Here is a 15,400-nt window from a genome sequence, read left to right on the forward strand (position 1 = left end):
AATAAAAAATTGTAAAATTATTATATAGAATATAGAGCTATTTACTTTATAAATTAAAAACAGTATCATAATGAGTAAAGTTAAATATGAATATATAATAAAAAATAATGACAATACTTACATAATAAAAGAAGAAATAATAAATTAATATATACATAATGAATATATATATATATATATATATATATATATATATATATATATATATATATACATTAAATTTATTTTTTGTAAAATACTTCGACATTGATAGGCAAAAATATTTAACTGTATTTTATCAATTATTATATCTTATTAGTTATCAATACTCATCATTGATATTGCATGGATTGATTTAACATGTTGGGGTTCTTTTTCGATTCATAAGAGATCATCATTTAAAAATATTTATTATCAAATAGTAATTTTATGGAATCATAACTGTTTTTTCCTTAACCAATAAAATAGCTTTTAAAAATTTAACTTTTATTATATGAATGAAATTTATCTTTTATTATATAAATAAAACATATAACTGCAAAATAGATAAGATATATGAAAATAAACATTTTATGCTATTGATGCTATTTGTAATGCATTTTATTGGCTCAAGAAATGTACAATTTTAATTTTATTATAAGTTCATTAAGAACTTAAGTGGTTAAAAGGTGGAATAAAAAGTAAAAGATCATTTTATTTTTATAATGCAATTTACAATTACTAATTAATCTATACAGTTTATATCTATTCCTTCATATATTCTCCAAGATGCACCTATTATTCAAGATTTATTTAACTTTGGATACAAACAAGTTATTGTAGTTTTCTAATCTCCAAAACTAGCGACGTTTTTATAGCCAATAAAATATTTTCATCATAATAAATTTATATTTTCGTATTGCTTGTTTTACAATGAAAGAAAGATTTGTTTTATTGTATAATTAAATTTTAATTTAAAAAAGCAGAAATAAGATAATATATTCATATAATATAAGCTATGTCATAACAATCGGAAAAAAATCTGATCTTCGTTAAAGTTTTTGGAAAAAAAACATGATGGATTAATATATGGTAAAAATTTAAGGTTTTTTATGTAATTTATTAAGTATTATGTATTATGTATAATAGTATCAAAATAAAATTTTTATAATCACTTTGCGATAAAAAATCAAAAGTGTTTTGTAATCTTATAAGTGATCATATGTATCAATATGAATGGGAATTTTAAAATTGCTATCTTGAGTTCTTATGTTTTTATCCAGTAAAAATTTTCAATTATTATTACTTTTGTCATTAACACGATTTGGCGCGCTTTTATCACTTTAGAGAGAAAAGGAAAGAGAGATATAGTTAAAAAAAAAAAAAAAATTACGTATACGTATCCACTTATTGAATCAAATGTTTACACCTCTTCGTCGATTCTCTCTTCGTTCTCTTGCACGTTCTCATATTCTTTTGTAAATTCATTAACGAGATCCGCGATCGGCATAACGGGTAACGGTGGATGAGGACCAGGATGAGTCTTTCTGTGACAGATCAAGCCTGGCTTTTGCGTAAACGCTTTGCCGCAAATGTCACATACAAACGGTCGCTTGCCAGTATGGATGAGCAGATGCTGGCGTAACTGCGATCTTCTGGCGAAGGGCTTCTTACATATCACACAGGAATGTGGTTTGCATCCCGTATGGACTACCATGTGCCTTTTGAAAGAATCCTTCTTTGTAAATGTCTTACCACATTCGGCGCAGACTATTTTATCGCGTTTTTCGTGTTGAGTCAACAAGTGCTGATCCAGGTTTTCCTGCGTAACCATACGTCTTTTGCAAATATGACATTCATATTTCGGCTTGTAATGCGCCCATTTTTGATGCACATACAACGAGCCGGAATTCAGACACACTTTGTCGCACACATCGCACTTGACCGGTTTTTCTTTGTGATGGAATCGTATATGATTTGTTAGATCACCCTTGACTTTGAATTTCTTCGGGCAGGCACTACACTGGTGCTCATACTTGTCCGTATGCTTCCTTATGAAGTGGGATTGCAAGGAATGCTTCGATCGACAAATAAAGCCGCAAGCCTCGCACGGAAACATCGTTTTACTGGATCGCTTCCTGGACCAGGTCTCATGCTTCCTTTCCAGATGCGCAGCAAATGAGCTCTTCTTCAAGGTCCTATAATCGCATACGGCGCATATGTAAGCGCCATCCTCTTTTATACACACCTTTCTTTTATGAGTCCACGCTACGTGTTTCCTAAAGCATATCGGCGAGTTGAACATCTCTGAACATAATTTGCACTTGAGAGACCCTCCGGGACTCTTCAAAGGCGTTTTCGAAGGCAATAATGCGTTATCGCTAAGAGGAGAGTCTACCATTTCTTCTTCAAGATATTCTATCTCTCCCTCATCGTTATACACCTCCTCCGTTTGATATTCCTCTGTTCTTGCATCTACCTCTGTTGATGCAAACTTCTCGATAGTGACCGTACTGCCCTGTACTTTCACTTGATACAAATCTCCAGCAGCTTTGTCAGGTTCGTCGATGCCATTTAGTGTGATCGGTTTTATATCCGAGTCTTCCATTTCCTCGATATTTCCGTTAAGAATACTCTCATCATTATATGTCTCCTCCATAGAATCGTATCTTTCATCCTCAAAGTTATACTCTTGTTTCATACTAACTACACTCATACTTCCTTCTTCCAATTCATCCATTTCCTCCTCTATTTCTTCCTCTATATGTTCCGGTATATCTTCATCCGGTAGAGGCGCATCGTCTTCAGGTATAAACGCGTAATATGGCTTGCCATCAAATTCCAAAATTTGCCATTTCTTCATTACTAACGATTCTTTGTCAAATATAAAAATACCACGAGAATCGTAAGCGTCTGCTTCATACCTGAAACATCAAGAAATAGAATAATTATTATAACGAATATATGATTCACTTGTGTGCGTGTATCGGAGTAAATTATATGCTAAAAAAATATTATTAATCGCGTGCTGTACAGATTTAATTATAAAGATCAGATCAACGAAGGTACTCACAAAAACAAGGAGCTAAAATTACTACCCTTCTTGTTGATCAGCATTCCGTTGTGACCTACATTAGTTACGAAACTGTTATATAAAATAGGGAAAATTCGAAATAAAATAAAATATTTTTATAAAACAAAACGTTACTATAAACATTTAGTATAATCAATAATATTTATTTTAACAATTTTAGAAACATATATGTATATCCGTTGTAGTCTTACTTCTAAATAAGTCATCTTATTGTAAAATTGTATTAAATAAAAGAAAAAGTGGGAAAGAAATGTTAAGTAACATTATTTTTAGAACATAAGTAACAATAAGATATATAAAATCTAAATATTTTTTATATATAAATTTTATATGTTTTTGTATAAATTTATATTTTATATATAATATATAGAAAATATAAATTTATATAAATAATGTTACTTATATATAAAGAATTATATAATTGCTTTATTATTCATGAAATTACAATATGTTTACCCTTAAGTACTAATTAAGTAGCAATCAAAAATCAAACAAATTTCATTTTAACAATTTACGAAAAAAAATTTCTTGCATAGCGTGCTTTTTACATTTTTAAGTAAAATAGTCAAATATTTTTTCCAATGTCTCTTAATACATAATATTTGTACATTTGAATTTAAAAAAAAATAAAATTTTTTAAATTATTATACAAACAAAAAATTTTGAATTTGAACAATTCAAAATTTTTTATTAATAATAATGTTTCTCGTCTTTCTGTTACTTAAGGGTGATCTAATAATAATGTGTGTATATATATATGTGTATATATATATATATAGAATCAAATAGGCTGCATAAAGTGTTGAATACATGAAATTGGATAACACACAAATGAATTAAAATATTAATAAAACAAAACGGAAAATGTATGAAATTTCTTAACTGATACACATAAATATTATATATTAATAGAAATGGTATATATAAATTAGAAAAAAATTATATATAACATTATATATAATAATTAAACAATAAGTATAATTATCTTAATCATAACTTTTGCATCTCACTATTGCATACTTTTTAATTCTCGGAAGGTGAATTGTTTCAAACACATTCTTACAGTCATAATTAAAAATGTATTAATTACATTCGCTTGAGTTTTTCATGTGCATCGACGCTGATAATCGTATTACAAACAAAATATCATATATTTCATGCCGGCCCTTTTTTTAATCAACTTTTTTTTGCTTTGCTGTCATAGCACGTTAGATTATAGACGTAGATTATAGACTTCAGAAATAATTTTTATAATCTATCGCTTTAATTAAATGTGAAAAAGAAACAATAATAAATATTTTCAAAGGCGGGTAAGGCACGACGTTCGACATTCCACATTTGCAATCTTATTTTTTTATAAATTCCTTCAATATATGATCAATATGTATCACTGGTAAAGGTGGCAGAGTGCCCGAGTGGATCTTCCTGTGACAGATGAGACCGGCCTTTTGCGCGAACGACTTGCCACATACGTCGCATACGTAGATACGCTCGCCAGTATGCAGAAGGAGGTGCTGGCTAAGGCTGCTGTGCCTGGCGAAAGCTCTGTTACAGACCGTACAGCTGTACGGCTTGTCACCCGTATGAATCCTCATATGCTTCCTCAGGTCATAATTCTCGAAGAAGGTCTTACCGCACTCCTCGCACACCGACTTCTCCTTCCTCTCGTGCTGCGTCAACACGTGCTGATCTAGATTCGCCTGCGTGACGAGTCGTCGATGACACAGTGGACACTCGTATTTGGCCTTATAATGTGCGTGCTTCTGATGAGTATACAGACTGTGGCTGTTACGGCAGGTCTTGCCACACACGTCGCATATCACCGGCGATTCCCGGTGATTCAGTCTCGTGTGAGTGGTAAGATCGCCCTTGATCTTGAATTCCTTACCACATTGTTCGCACGAGTAACCGTAATGCTGCGTATGCTTACGCACAAAGTGCGATCTCAGGGTCTCTTTACGGGTGCAGACCAAGCCGCAGACAATGCAGGTGAACTGGCGTTTATCGTTGAACCTGTTGTCCGAGATCCCTTCGTGCTTCTCGGCCAGATGCGCGATCATCGTGGATCTCTTGTTGCATCGAAAGTCGCATGCTATGCACGAGAGAGCTTCCTGACTTCGCGGTATTCTTTCGGTGAATGCAGAATTCTCCTTCACATCTGATTCACAGCGAGCCTTCATTTCCGTTGTATGCGTAAATTTGTGTCGTTTCAGTAGGTATTTGCTCTTGAAGCGTTTAGGACAAACGTCGCAAATAAAAGGATCGCTTTTGCGAGTGTTTTCTTGAAGTTTTCTTTTCACTCCACTTTCAGAAATGGATGGTTTTTCTCGAGTTTTAATCGTTGTTACTTTCCCGACGAAGGCATCCGCAATTGGTTTCCTACAACATTACGAGAGAATATCTTTATTACGGTTCTAGAATTAAGAAATGACATCAAATACAGATCTTTGACTACTTACATTCGAATCTAAAATTTTTGACGACATACGAGCATACGAGCAGAATTAGGATTATTTCCACTCCCCTCTGCTCGGGATTGGAAATAGAGATTGTTAGTGTAGGATGTTTAGGATAACAGCATAATTGTAATATATTTATTTTTATATAAAATTATTAAATATAACAAAATATGATTTGCAAATTGAAAGCATAATTCTTCTATAATAGATTGTTAAATGCACAATGATATGGTATCAATACATTGTTTATATATTATTCGAAAATAGAATAAAATTGTTGTAACATATGTAATAGTACAATTTCGCACAATTTTTCATTTAACCAACATATTTTTTCACATAATTTTTTATTATTACAACATTATTGCAACATAGATATTAATGGCGTAAAAAGAAATCTATCGCATTCTTTTTGAAAATCTAATTAGGATTTTCTCTTTTGTGAATCAGACAATTTGTAAAATCTTACTGTTGGCAAAATAATTTTAAAAAAGTACTATTTTCTATTTTATATATACAATATTCATAAATTATTATATCAATAGTGATTATTAAATTAATATATAATAATAATACAAATTATATATTTAAGAGACAGTACACTTTTTTAGTTATCTGCCAGAATTAATAAACACGTTCACAAAAAGCAGTTATTTATTTTGATAATAAAACTTCAATCATGAACGCCTTGTTTGTTGAAAGACAAAAAATATTCCGAAGACATGCATCCAAAATTTTGACACCTTTTCTCCTAAAATAAAAACAAAAGATTATTATTAACAAAGTTTGATTCCACGAAAATAGATCGAATCAATCCTGATGTTACTTACGCCAATCTGAAAAGAATTATTAAAACAAGAAAACATATTTTCTTACTAATATTTATTCAAACAAAAAACAAAAAAATTATCTGCCTCTAATCTCTGTAAACCTGAAAGTCTTTTAATATTATATATATGAATTTTTAGAAAAACTGTAAATTGTAATCATATATAATTTTATTTACACAATTGCTGATTAAGTTATTTGTATTATTTCATATAAAATAAAACAAATTCATAAAAAATTTTAAATTATTCTTACATGATAAGAGATAATTTTATGTCATTTAACGATTAATCCGAAAAGACAAATCTGGTGTTAACTTACAAATAAATTATTGTATTTTCATATTTTAAGAGATATTTTTTATTAAAATATGTTCTGATATTTATCACATGGTCATAATATTTATATATAGACATTTCTTCATAATTAATTAAATCCATTGTAAAACAAATATAGTGTTTATAATCGATTATACATCGATTATAAAAACAAATGTACTTTCTAGCATCAAAATTAGAGTTGTATTCTTATGCATACTACTTGTTGTAATAATTTGTTAATCACGCATAAAATGTGTCAATAATACATTATTAAACATAACATTTTTTTCTTTGAAATTTTTGTACAATATAGATTTAATTGTTTTTTTTTCACAGATTTATAAAAAAAATTGCATAAATTAGTATTTCGTTAAAAAGAATACGAATAAGAGTTAGGTCAAAAAATAATAAAAGGTTTCAGCTAATAATAAATATTAGCTAAATCAAAATCGAAAACCTTTTTTTACTATAATGAAATAAAAGCATTTCCAAAATGCACTTTCAGTTCAAGTTTCCGATACTAAATTTTTTCGATGATTTTTATTACACAATCATCCTTTCTTCATGAAATCATTGAGAATGTGATCGATGTGCACCACTGGTAAAGGTGGATGCACGCCGGGATGTGATTTCCGATGACAAATTAATCCAGGTTTCTGCGTGAACGCTTTCCCGCAAATATCACAAATATACGGCCGTTTTCCCGTATGGATTAAAAGATGCTGTCTATAAGCGGTTCTACGCGCGAAAGCTTTTCCGCAGATGTGACAATCATACGGCCGATCGCCAGTGTGGGTCATCATATGTTGTTTCAGCCGGTGATTCTCCGAAAAGGATTTGCCGCACTCCTCGCACACAAAGCTCTCTCTGCGCTCGTGTTGCAACAGAATATGTTGATCTAGATTCTCCTGCGTGACCATGCGTCTCTTGCAAATCTCGCACTCGTATTTAGGTTTGAAATGCGCCCACTTCTGGTGCACGTAAAGCGAATTGCTGTTGGAGCAAGTCTTGCCGCAAACATCGCAAATTATCGGACCCTCTTTGTGCTTGAAACGCACGTGTAGCCTCATGTCGCCCTTCACCTTGAATTTCTTACCGCAATACTCGCAATCGAACTTGTACTCGGACCCGTGTTTGCGATCGAGATGTTCTTTCAATCGACGCCGGCTCTGACATTTGAATCCGCACGTATCGCACGAGTATTCCTGCGGTTTTGTAATAGTTCTGCGCTTGCTCTTTCGTCTGATCACGCGTTTCGCGGAATGTTTCCTGCTGAGGTGCGAGTGAAAGGTCGACTTATTGATACTCTTGTAATTACAGAAACTGCAACTGTACATCATATTCTTCACGTCTTTTATATCATCCTGTGTATGCACCGTGTCTCGATGATTTTTTAACATTTGCATCAGCGGAAAGCAAATGTTGCACTCGTCGCAGGCATAAACTTTGTCATCCTCGGATTGATTCTCCTCTTCCGTCGCCGGAATTTCATCCATCGATAGAGCATTATCGCTTTCTATTTTTACAACGTAAAAATTATTCAATATGTCTGTATATGTTTGCACATTGTCATCGTTTACAATCGTAAAGGAATCCTTCGCGTTATCAGTTCCATTTTTAATCGTGTCATCCTCATGTTTTAAATTACGTTGATTCACTTTCATCTTTTGTGCCTGTTTTATTGGAAGGAAGGCATAATAGAGACATCCCTCTAAATCAACAATTTGCCACGGCTGCATCGGAATAGATTCTTTGCCATATAGAAAATGTCCGTATCCATTTACGACCCTGAAAATTATATAGTACGTTAGTTAGAAATTCTACCATCAAAAGGTGGTAATTTTTAAATGACATATTTATTTTGTAATTTTATCCTTTTTACGTTTGCATATCGATGTTTGATACTCAAAACTGAGAATAATAAGGGATTTTTTTTTACATAAATAGATAAAAGGCATATGTTCCATAGAAATAAATTTTAAAGAGAGAGAGAGAGAGAGAGAGAGAGAGAGAGAGAGAGAATTTTGATAATTATTTATGTATCATTTTTCAATAATTTCTTTCAATTTCTTGAGAGTTACAATCGATGATTAAGATAATCACAATTATGCAATGATAAACAAGTAACTTTTCTAGTGACTTATAGATTCTGTAATATATATTCGACAAACAGCTAAATCACACTCGTGGTTACAACTAATCACATATATAAAAAAGAAATTAAATCTAGGATACACACACAAATACTGCACTATACATATAAAAATACAGTAAAACTCCGCGTAGCGTGATAAAAAAAATTGCAACAGGTTTTGCATACATGTAGATAAATTTCAAATTTCATGAAAAATTTTGTCTTTTATAAACAACGCATTTTTTATATTTTGTACAATCCATTGTATAACATATTTCCCTTATACGGAAGTCTACTGTATATGCAATACAAATATTGAAATCTAAGCACTCCCTCGCACTCATTATACATTTATCTTGTTACGAATATAAGTGTATAAATCAGCGATTCTATGCATATACATTTAGAAATAAAAATTTTTTAATCAAAGTATAACGAATAAATTAAATATTCCCTTATTTGGAAAATATACAGATTCTAATATTTTTTAATAAATGACACAACAAATAACAAAGAGAAAATTATTAATATAACGCATGATAAAGCAAATTAACAATTTGATTTATAAAAAGACGTGAGCGTTTTGTCGTGTAGAATTCGATGTAACAAACATTCTTATCGAATATTACAATATCAAAAGATATGCGTGTATAATAAAATTCACATTAACATTGTCATATATATGGAAATTTAAAAACCTCTGTGTGAATAACATATGTATTTCCAATTGTCTTATAATATAATATTGCCACAAAGGCATCCCTCTAAATATCACTGAATTAGTAAAACAACAGGAATACCTCATTCGCACTCCATACAAGTATCGATTACACAAGCACATTTTTTACACATGTATTATCACTATTTGCAATTATATTCATCTCTTAATCCTTACGCCGATCTATCGTCGTGTCAAGCGTTCATGACGTCATTCAAGATATGGTCGATGAGGACACGAGGCAGTGGTGGATGAGAGCCAGGATGCGATTTTCTGTGGCTGATCAGGCCTGGTTTCTGCGTGAAGGCTTTACCGCAGATATCGCACACGTACGGCCTAATGCCGGTGTGAATGAGCAGATGCTGTTTGAGAGCGGTCCTGCGAGCAAAGGACTTGGTACAGACGGTGCAGCTGTACGGTTTGTCCCCGGTGTGAATCCTCATGTGTACCTTCAATCTACTGTTCCGCGAGAACGTCTTGCCGCACTCCTCGCACACTACATTCTCTCTGCGTTCGTGCTGCCTGAGCATGTGCTCGTCGAGGTTCTCCTGGCTGACCATTCGCCTCTTGCATATCTGACACTCGTACTTGGCCTTGTAATGCGCGAACTTCTGATGAACGTATAGGGAGTTGCTATTGAGGCAGGTCTTGCCGCAAACGTCGCAGATCACAGGCTGCTCCCGGTGGCTGAAACGTATGTGGTTCGTCAGATCGCCTTTGACCTTGAACTTCTTGCCGCAGGTCTCGCAGGAGAATTTGAAATCGTCCGAGTGTTTGCGCGCGACGTGTATCTTTAGCTCGTATTTGTTCTTATTTTTATAATCGCACTGACTGCAATAGAAGAGTTCCGGCTGCGCGTCGCAGGCACCTCGAGACTCCTTGTGTTTCCGCTTTATGTGAGAGTATAACGATGACTTCTTGCTGGTCTTGAAGCCGCATTCATTGCACGCGTATACCTCGCCGACGTCCTCCAGCTTGTGCCGACGTTTATGCGAGTACAACGTGCTCTTTTTCGCGCACGTGAAATCGCAGAGATCGCAACGTTCGCCAATATTATTCTGACTGGATTTCTTCGAGATTTCAGCGATTGTCTCTTCTTCGTTGCAATCTTCGACGCAATTTTCCTCCTTTTTAATCGTCAAATTGGGGTCTGAGTCTTCGTATGGGATTAACGCTGCCTTCTTGGTTGTTTCGCGACTGTTTCGCGAGAAAGATTTATCAGAAGACGCGTAGTTACACTTTGTTATTCTACGTCTCCTTGTGACAGATGTGTCCGGATTTTTCTTAGATCTCTTATGATTTCGTGCCAAGTGAGACGCTAGAGTAGTGCTTCTTTTACATTCAAAGTTACACACGTTACAAGCAAAACTCGTCGTACTTTTGCTTCTGTGCTTAGACATATGCCTGTTTAGATTCATCTCGCTCAAACACTCGTAATCGCAGATCGTACAAACGAGTTTCTTCGGATTCGTCGTGTCTTTCCCGTGCTTTCTCTTTATGTGTGCGTCCAAAGTCGTTAGTCTATTGTAACTCAAATTGCAAAACGTGCAAACGTACTTTGCTTCCTCTGAACGCTTCCCTCGCGCTTTTAATTTTCCGCTGCATCGTCCACGAGTCCTAATTTTTAAACGTTGCGCATGCTTCTCTACCAAACATTTCTTGCGAAACCATGAAGGCATACTGTGCGTTATCTTATGACGATTCAGCATAGATCGCAAGGGGAATTTCATGTCGCATTTGTTGCAGATATAATCATTGGCTATCTCGTGCAAATGTATTGAAGAATCCATGCAACTGTTGACATTAGTTTTTAGATTGTTCGATTGATCCTCAGTCTGTTCGACTTTAATGGAGGTCAATGACGATACATCAAGTACACTTATGCCTTTCTTAGTTTTATCAGTGTTATCTAACATTGGTATCAATGAATACCGTAATTTACCGCCGGTACCGACATACTGCCATAGTCTCATCGGTATTGAATCTTTTCCAACAATAAAGCAACCGGAAGCGTCCGTCTGCAAGATCTTCCTGCTGCAGTTTTGTTCTCTAAAACATATTAAAATACAATGGTTAATCTCTGGTTTTGTTAAAATTCAAACATCTCAATTACTACTTACTCCAGATTTAAAAGTCGTTTCTATAAGAAAATTTGTATATAATCAAATCTTGTGAAATTACTGTACGATTCGTAAGCCATACGCATATCTCGAATTTAATTCAAAATTATTCATTAAGAATATGTCTCTTCAGCGCATATTGGAGACCTATAACTTTATTGAATATTATAAATGATACTAGAAAGTCGATTTTAATTGATAAGCAATTCATATCTACATTTAAACTCCATTACACTATGAATGTAAAAATGTCTTTTGTATACGTTAAAAATGTTAGCGCATACATATTTCAGAAACAACTTAATATAATACGCCACTTAATAAATATAATTATTTAATAACAAACGTATTTATAACGAATTAAAGTTCTACTTTAATTTAACTATTATATCTTTATATTATTCTTCTATAATATCAAGATATTTATTGATTAAATACAAAAGTAAATACATCAGTCCAAGTGAAATGGTTTTATGTATAACTAAGATTATATATACAAATTCTCTCTCTCTCTTTTTTTAAATTATGTAATCGAGATCACGTTATTCTTTATGTTTCTTAAATTATGTTATACAACTTTTAACATACACCTTCTTATTATGATTCTACAAAGATCTTACAATTATGCACACATATGCAGTATGATATATATTATCTAAAAATTATTCTAGTTTAATATAGTGAGTATCTCTTCGAAATTCTTATTTAGATTTTATATCCAAACTATTGCGTCTTTTTCCAAGAGGCACAGGTGGTGACGATAAGTGTGCATCTGGATGTTTTCTACGATGCACAATCATATAGTATCTCCTCTTGAATGTTTGTCCACACAAGTCACAAATATGCGGTTTTTCTGTTGAATGTGTAATTAAATGCATGTTTCTCATGTGCGATGTTCTAAAACTTTTCTCACAAATATGACATGTGTACGGTTTGACTCCTGTATGCGTCGTTGCATGGTTTGTTAAATATCTCTTTGAAGCGAATGCCTTGCCACACTCCTTACACTCATAAGTTTTATCGTGTTGCTGCATATGACTGTCGAGATTCTCTTGCGTTAGCAGCTTTTTATTACATACATCACACTGAAACTTATACTCATTCAAATGTGCTACCTTCCTATGTTTGTACAGAGAATAATTACTCGTATAGAATCTACCGCAAATATCGCACATGTGCTGCGATGAACCATCGTGCGTGCCAAGATGAAATTTCAAATCCCATTCTATCTTGAAGCGTTTACCACAATGTTCGCAGGCGAATTTGTACTCGTCGGTGTGTCGCCTAATGTAATGCGCTTTTAAATTACTCTTCGTTCTACCGCGATAGTTGCACTCACTGCAGCAATACAACGAATTAGAATCCACCTTTTGATGAATAAGTCGATGCATCTTCAAATCGTACTTATATTTAAAACTCTTGCCGCAAACACCACATCTGAAGGGACGATGAAAACTGTGCTTGCTCATAATGTGACGCAAGATTTTACTCTTTTGTTCGAACACTAACTGACAGATATCACATATGTAATCTCCATTAGTAAGCTTTTTGTAAAGTACGTCTTCTTTTTTGTACATTTCGTCGGTACGAGATAATTTCTCGTCGACTTTACTGAGCTGTTTGACATTTTCCGCTGTTTTATTTTTATTAGGCTGCTTATCGATGGCATTTTTCGCTGCTTTATTTTCCTTTATATTTCTTGAGGATTTTATTGAATCTATGAATATCTTACAATCTGTCTTCTTGTCCGTAACGTTTCTGGATTCTGGTTGCTCTGTTATTGATACTATCATTGGCCTTTTCCCGAGAACAATCTTACATGAAATTTCACACTCATCTCTTTGATCAGGAACAGATTTCCTAAAAAATATGAATTATATTTATCAATACAACAAAACTTATTAGAGAAAGTTTGATATCCAAGCAAATATAGACACACATATATTTTTAATCATACTCATGAAAATATAATTTATTTTATAAATTTATAATCTCTTTATAAATAAATAACAAAAATTTTATTATATAATTAAATATCTCGTTCTACACATTAAATACAAAAGACCATATGAACATATATTATAAAAAGGCTTATATTTTAATTAATTTATGTGCATAAGTAAAATTTTTTTTAAAACTTTATACTTTAGATGAAAATAATATTTAAAAAACTAAAAAAATTTTTCTTTAAAAATACATAATTACTCAGTTCCATAATCTTTCTGATAGATACCTAGCATGTATATTATAGCAAGTTTTATAAGATATCTATACATGCTATCATGTAACAATTAAATAATTTATGAAACACTCACTGCGTGAAATTCAGTACGATTAAAAAAAATCGTCTTTAAAGTTTCTACGATACCAAAATATCTTATCTTTCTGTCTTCTGTATTTCATTAAACATCTTATTCTAATATAATATATGTATATGCGTCTTAATAGGTAGATATATAATTAGAGACTTATTATATACCCTGGAAAATATATTTTCTAAACTTACACAAGCGCAACATATTTTTATTATATACTTATCTATGCACGTCATGTATGTCATGTATTAAACATTTGATTATTTATTTAATGTTTATTCCAGAAACAACAAATAGGGATTGACACTCACATACTAACTTATTATTTAAAATAATTGAAATAAATAATAAAAAATAATTTGTTATATGTTATCTCGCTATAAAATAAAATTTCATTTAAAATTGTATAACAGTAAAATATTATTTTTTATATTACGTGTAATCATATCTATATATTTAAATGTGAAAGACACTTGTTATGGTATTTAATCTCCTAATAATATGTAATCTATGTAAATTATACGTCTCCTGTTTTCGCATTGCTACATGTTATAGTGTCAATAATATTCTTTATCGATACAGACGGTGGAGCTTCTGTGACTTCTGGATGTTTCTTTTTCCAATGAACAGATAAAGCTGGACGTTGCGTAAAGTTTCGTCCGCAAATCGTACATATGTATGGACGAATCCCCGAGTGCGTCAGGAAATGCACCTTTCGACTAGTTGCACTTGCGAAAGACTTTTTGCATATGTGACATAAATAAGGTTTCTCCCCGGAGTGTGTTTTAATGTGTTTCTTCAAGGCTGCCTTACGCGTCAATTCCAGTCCGCATTCTTCGCACATGTATCTTTGCTCGTGCTGTTTCACATGACTATCCAAGCTCTTTTGAGTTTGCAGCTTCTTCTTGCATACGGGACATTGAAAATTTGCCTCTTTCACCTTGTGTTTATAATTTTTGTGAAAATAAAGGGACATTCTGTTTGCCGTTGCTGCACCGCACACGTCGCAAATGCACGGATCTCCCTCGTGTGTGATCAGGTGCTTAGTAAAATCAGCTTTTATCCGGAATTTTCGATCACACTTGTCGCACGAGAAGCAAAAGTCATCAGTATGTTTGCGCGTGAAGTGTACCTGCAAAGTACACTGGAGTGTTATCATTCACTAATTAAATAAAAAAAAATATAACAAAGTTGAATCTAATGTATTCTCTCTGGGTTTTACTCCGTTAAAATAATTATAATATAAAACAATATTGTGAAATTTATGCCGACTGATGATGAATGTTGGGATAGAATAACAAATCATTTTCTAACAATTCTAGAAATTCTACATTCTAGAATCATATATAATTATTTGCGAAATTTTATTACTACGCTCACCTGTAAGTAGGAACAATGTATCGTGGAGAAGTCGCAATATTGGCAGGTATATAATGGTGCTTCACCGTGGACCT

At 32.8% G+C, this 15,400-nt stretch overlaps 3 protein-coding genes across 5 annotated transcripts in view; all 3 read right to left on the minus strand.

The window, feature by feature from the left end:
* Window positions 1-1,009: 1,009 nt before the first annotated feature.
* Window positions 1,010-15,400, minus strand: part of LOC140663888 (uncharacterized) — a 53,048-nt gene continuing 38,657 nt past the window's right edge. Inside the window, exon 5 of one of the 3 annotated variants that reach the window (XM_072888431.1) lies at window positions 1,010-2,882. In XM_072888431.1, coding sequence (XP_072744532.1) covers window positions 1,382-2,882 — 1,501 coding nt within the window. In that variant the 3' untranslated portion in view covers window positions 1,010-1,381. Of the gene's footprint in view, window positions 2,883-4,049; window positions 5,432-9,705; window positions 11,561-15,400 lie in introns of those variants that run through there. The other 2 variants (XM_072888440.1, XM_072888430.1) reach the window with 2 other exon arrangements.
* On the minus strand, window positions 6,949-9,818 carry LOC140663889 (uncharacterized). The gene is made up of 2 exons (XM_072888441.1): window positions 9,689-9,818; window positions 6,949-8,447 (listed from the first exon to the last, which is right to left on the minus strand). Exon 2 carries the CDS (start codon window positions 8,396-8,398, stop codon window positions 7,211-7,213), a length of 1,188 nt encoding a protein of 395 aa, XP_072744542.1. The 5' UTR covers window positions 8,399-8,447; window positions 9,689-9,818; the 3' UTR covers window positions 6,949-7,210.
* On the minus strand, window positions 11,568-14,452 carry LOC140663892 (zinc finger X-chromosomal protein-like). Its single transcript, XM_072888448.1, has 2 exons — window positions 13,947-14,452; window positions 11,568-13,491 (listed from the first exon to the last, which is right to left on the minus strand). Exon 2 carries the CDS (start codon window positions 13,422-13,424, stop codon window positions 12,333-12,335), a length of 1,092 nt encoding a protein of 363 aa, XP_072744549.1. The 5' UTR covers window positions 13,425-13,491; window positions 13,947-14,452; the 3' UTR covers window positions 11,568-12,332.

The sequence above is a fragment of the Anoplolepis gracilipes genome, chromosome 3 (assembly GCF_047496725.1).
Source record: "Anoplolepis gracilipes chromosome 3, ASM4749672v1, whole genome shotgun sequence".
In the NCBI taxonomy this organism is placed as follows: domain Eukaryota; kingdom Metazoa; phylum Arthropoda; class Insecta; order Hymenoptera; family Formicidae; genus Anoplolepis; species Anoplolepis gracilipes.

What these genes read in the sequence shown, in the direction of transcription:
- LOC140663889 (XM_072888441.1), bottom strand. Translation starts at nt 8,398, where the DNA reads ATGCAGCCGTGGCAAATTGTTGATTTAGAGGGATGTCTCTATTATGCC.
- LOC140663892 (XM_072888448.1), bottom strand. Translation starts at nt 13,424, where the DNA reads ATGATAGTATCAATAACAGAGCAACCAGAATCCAGAAACGTTACGGAC.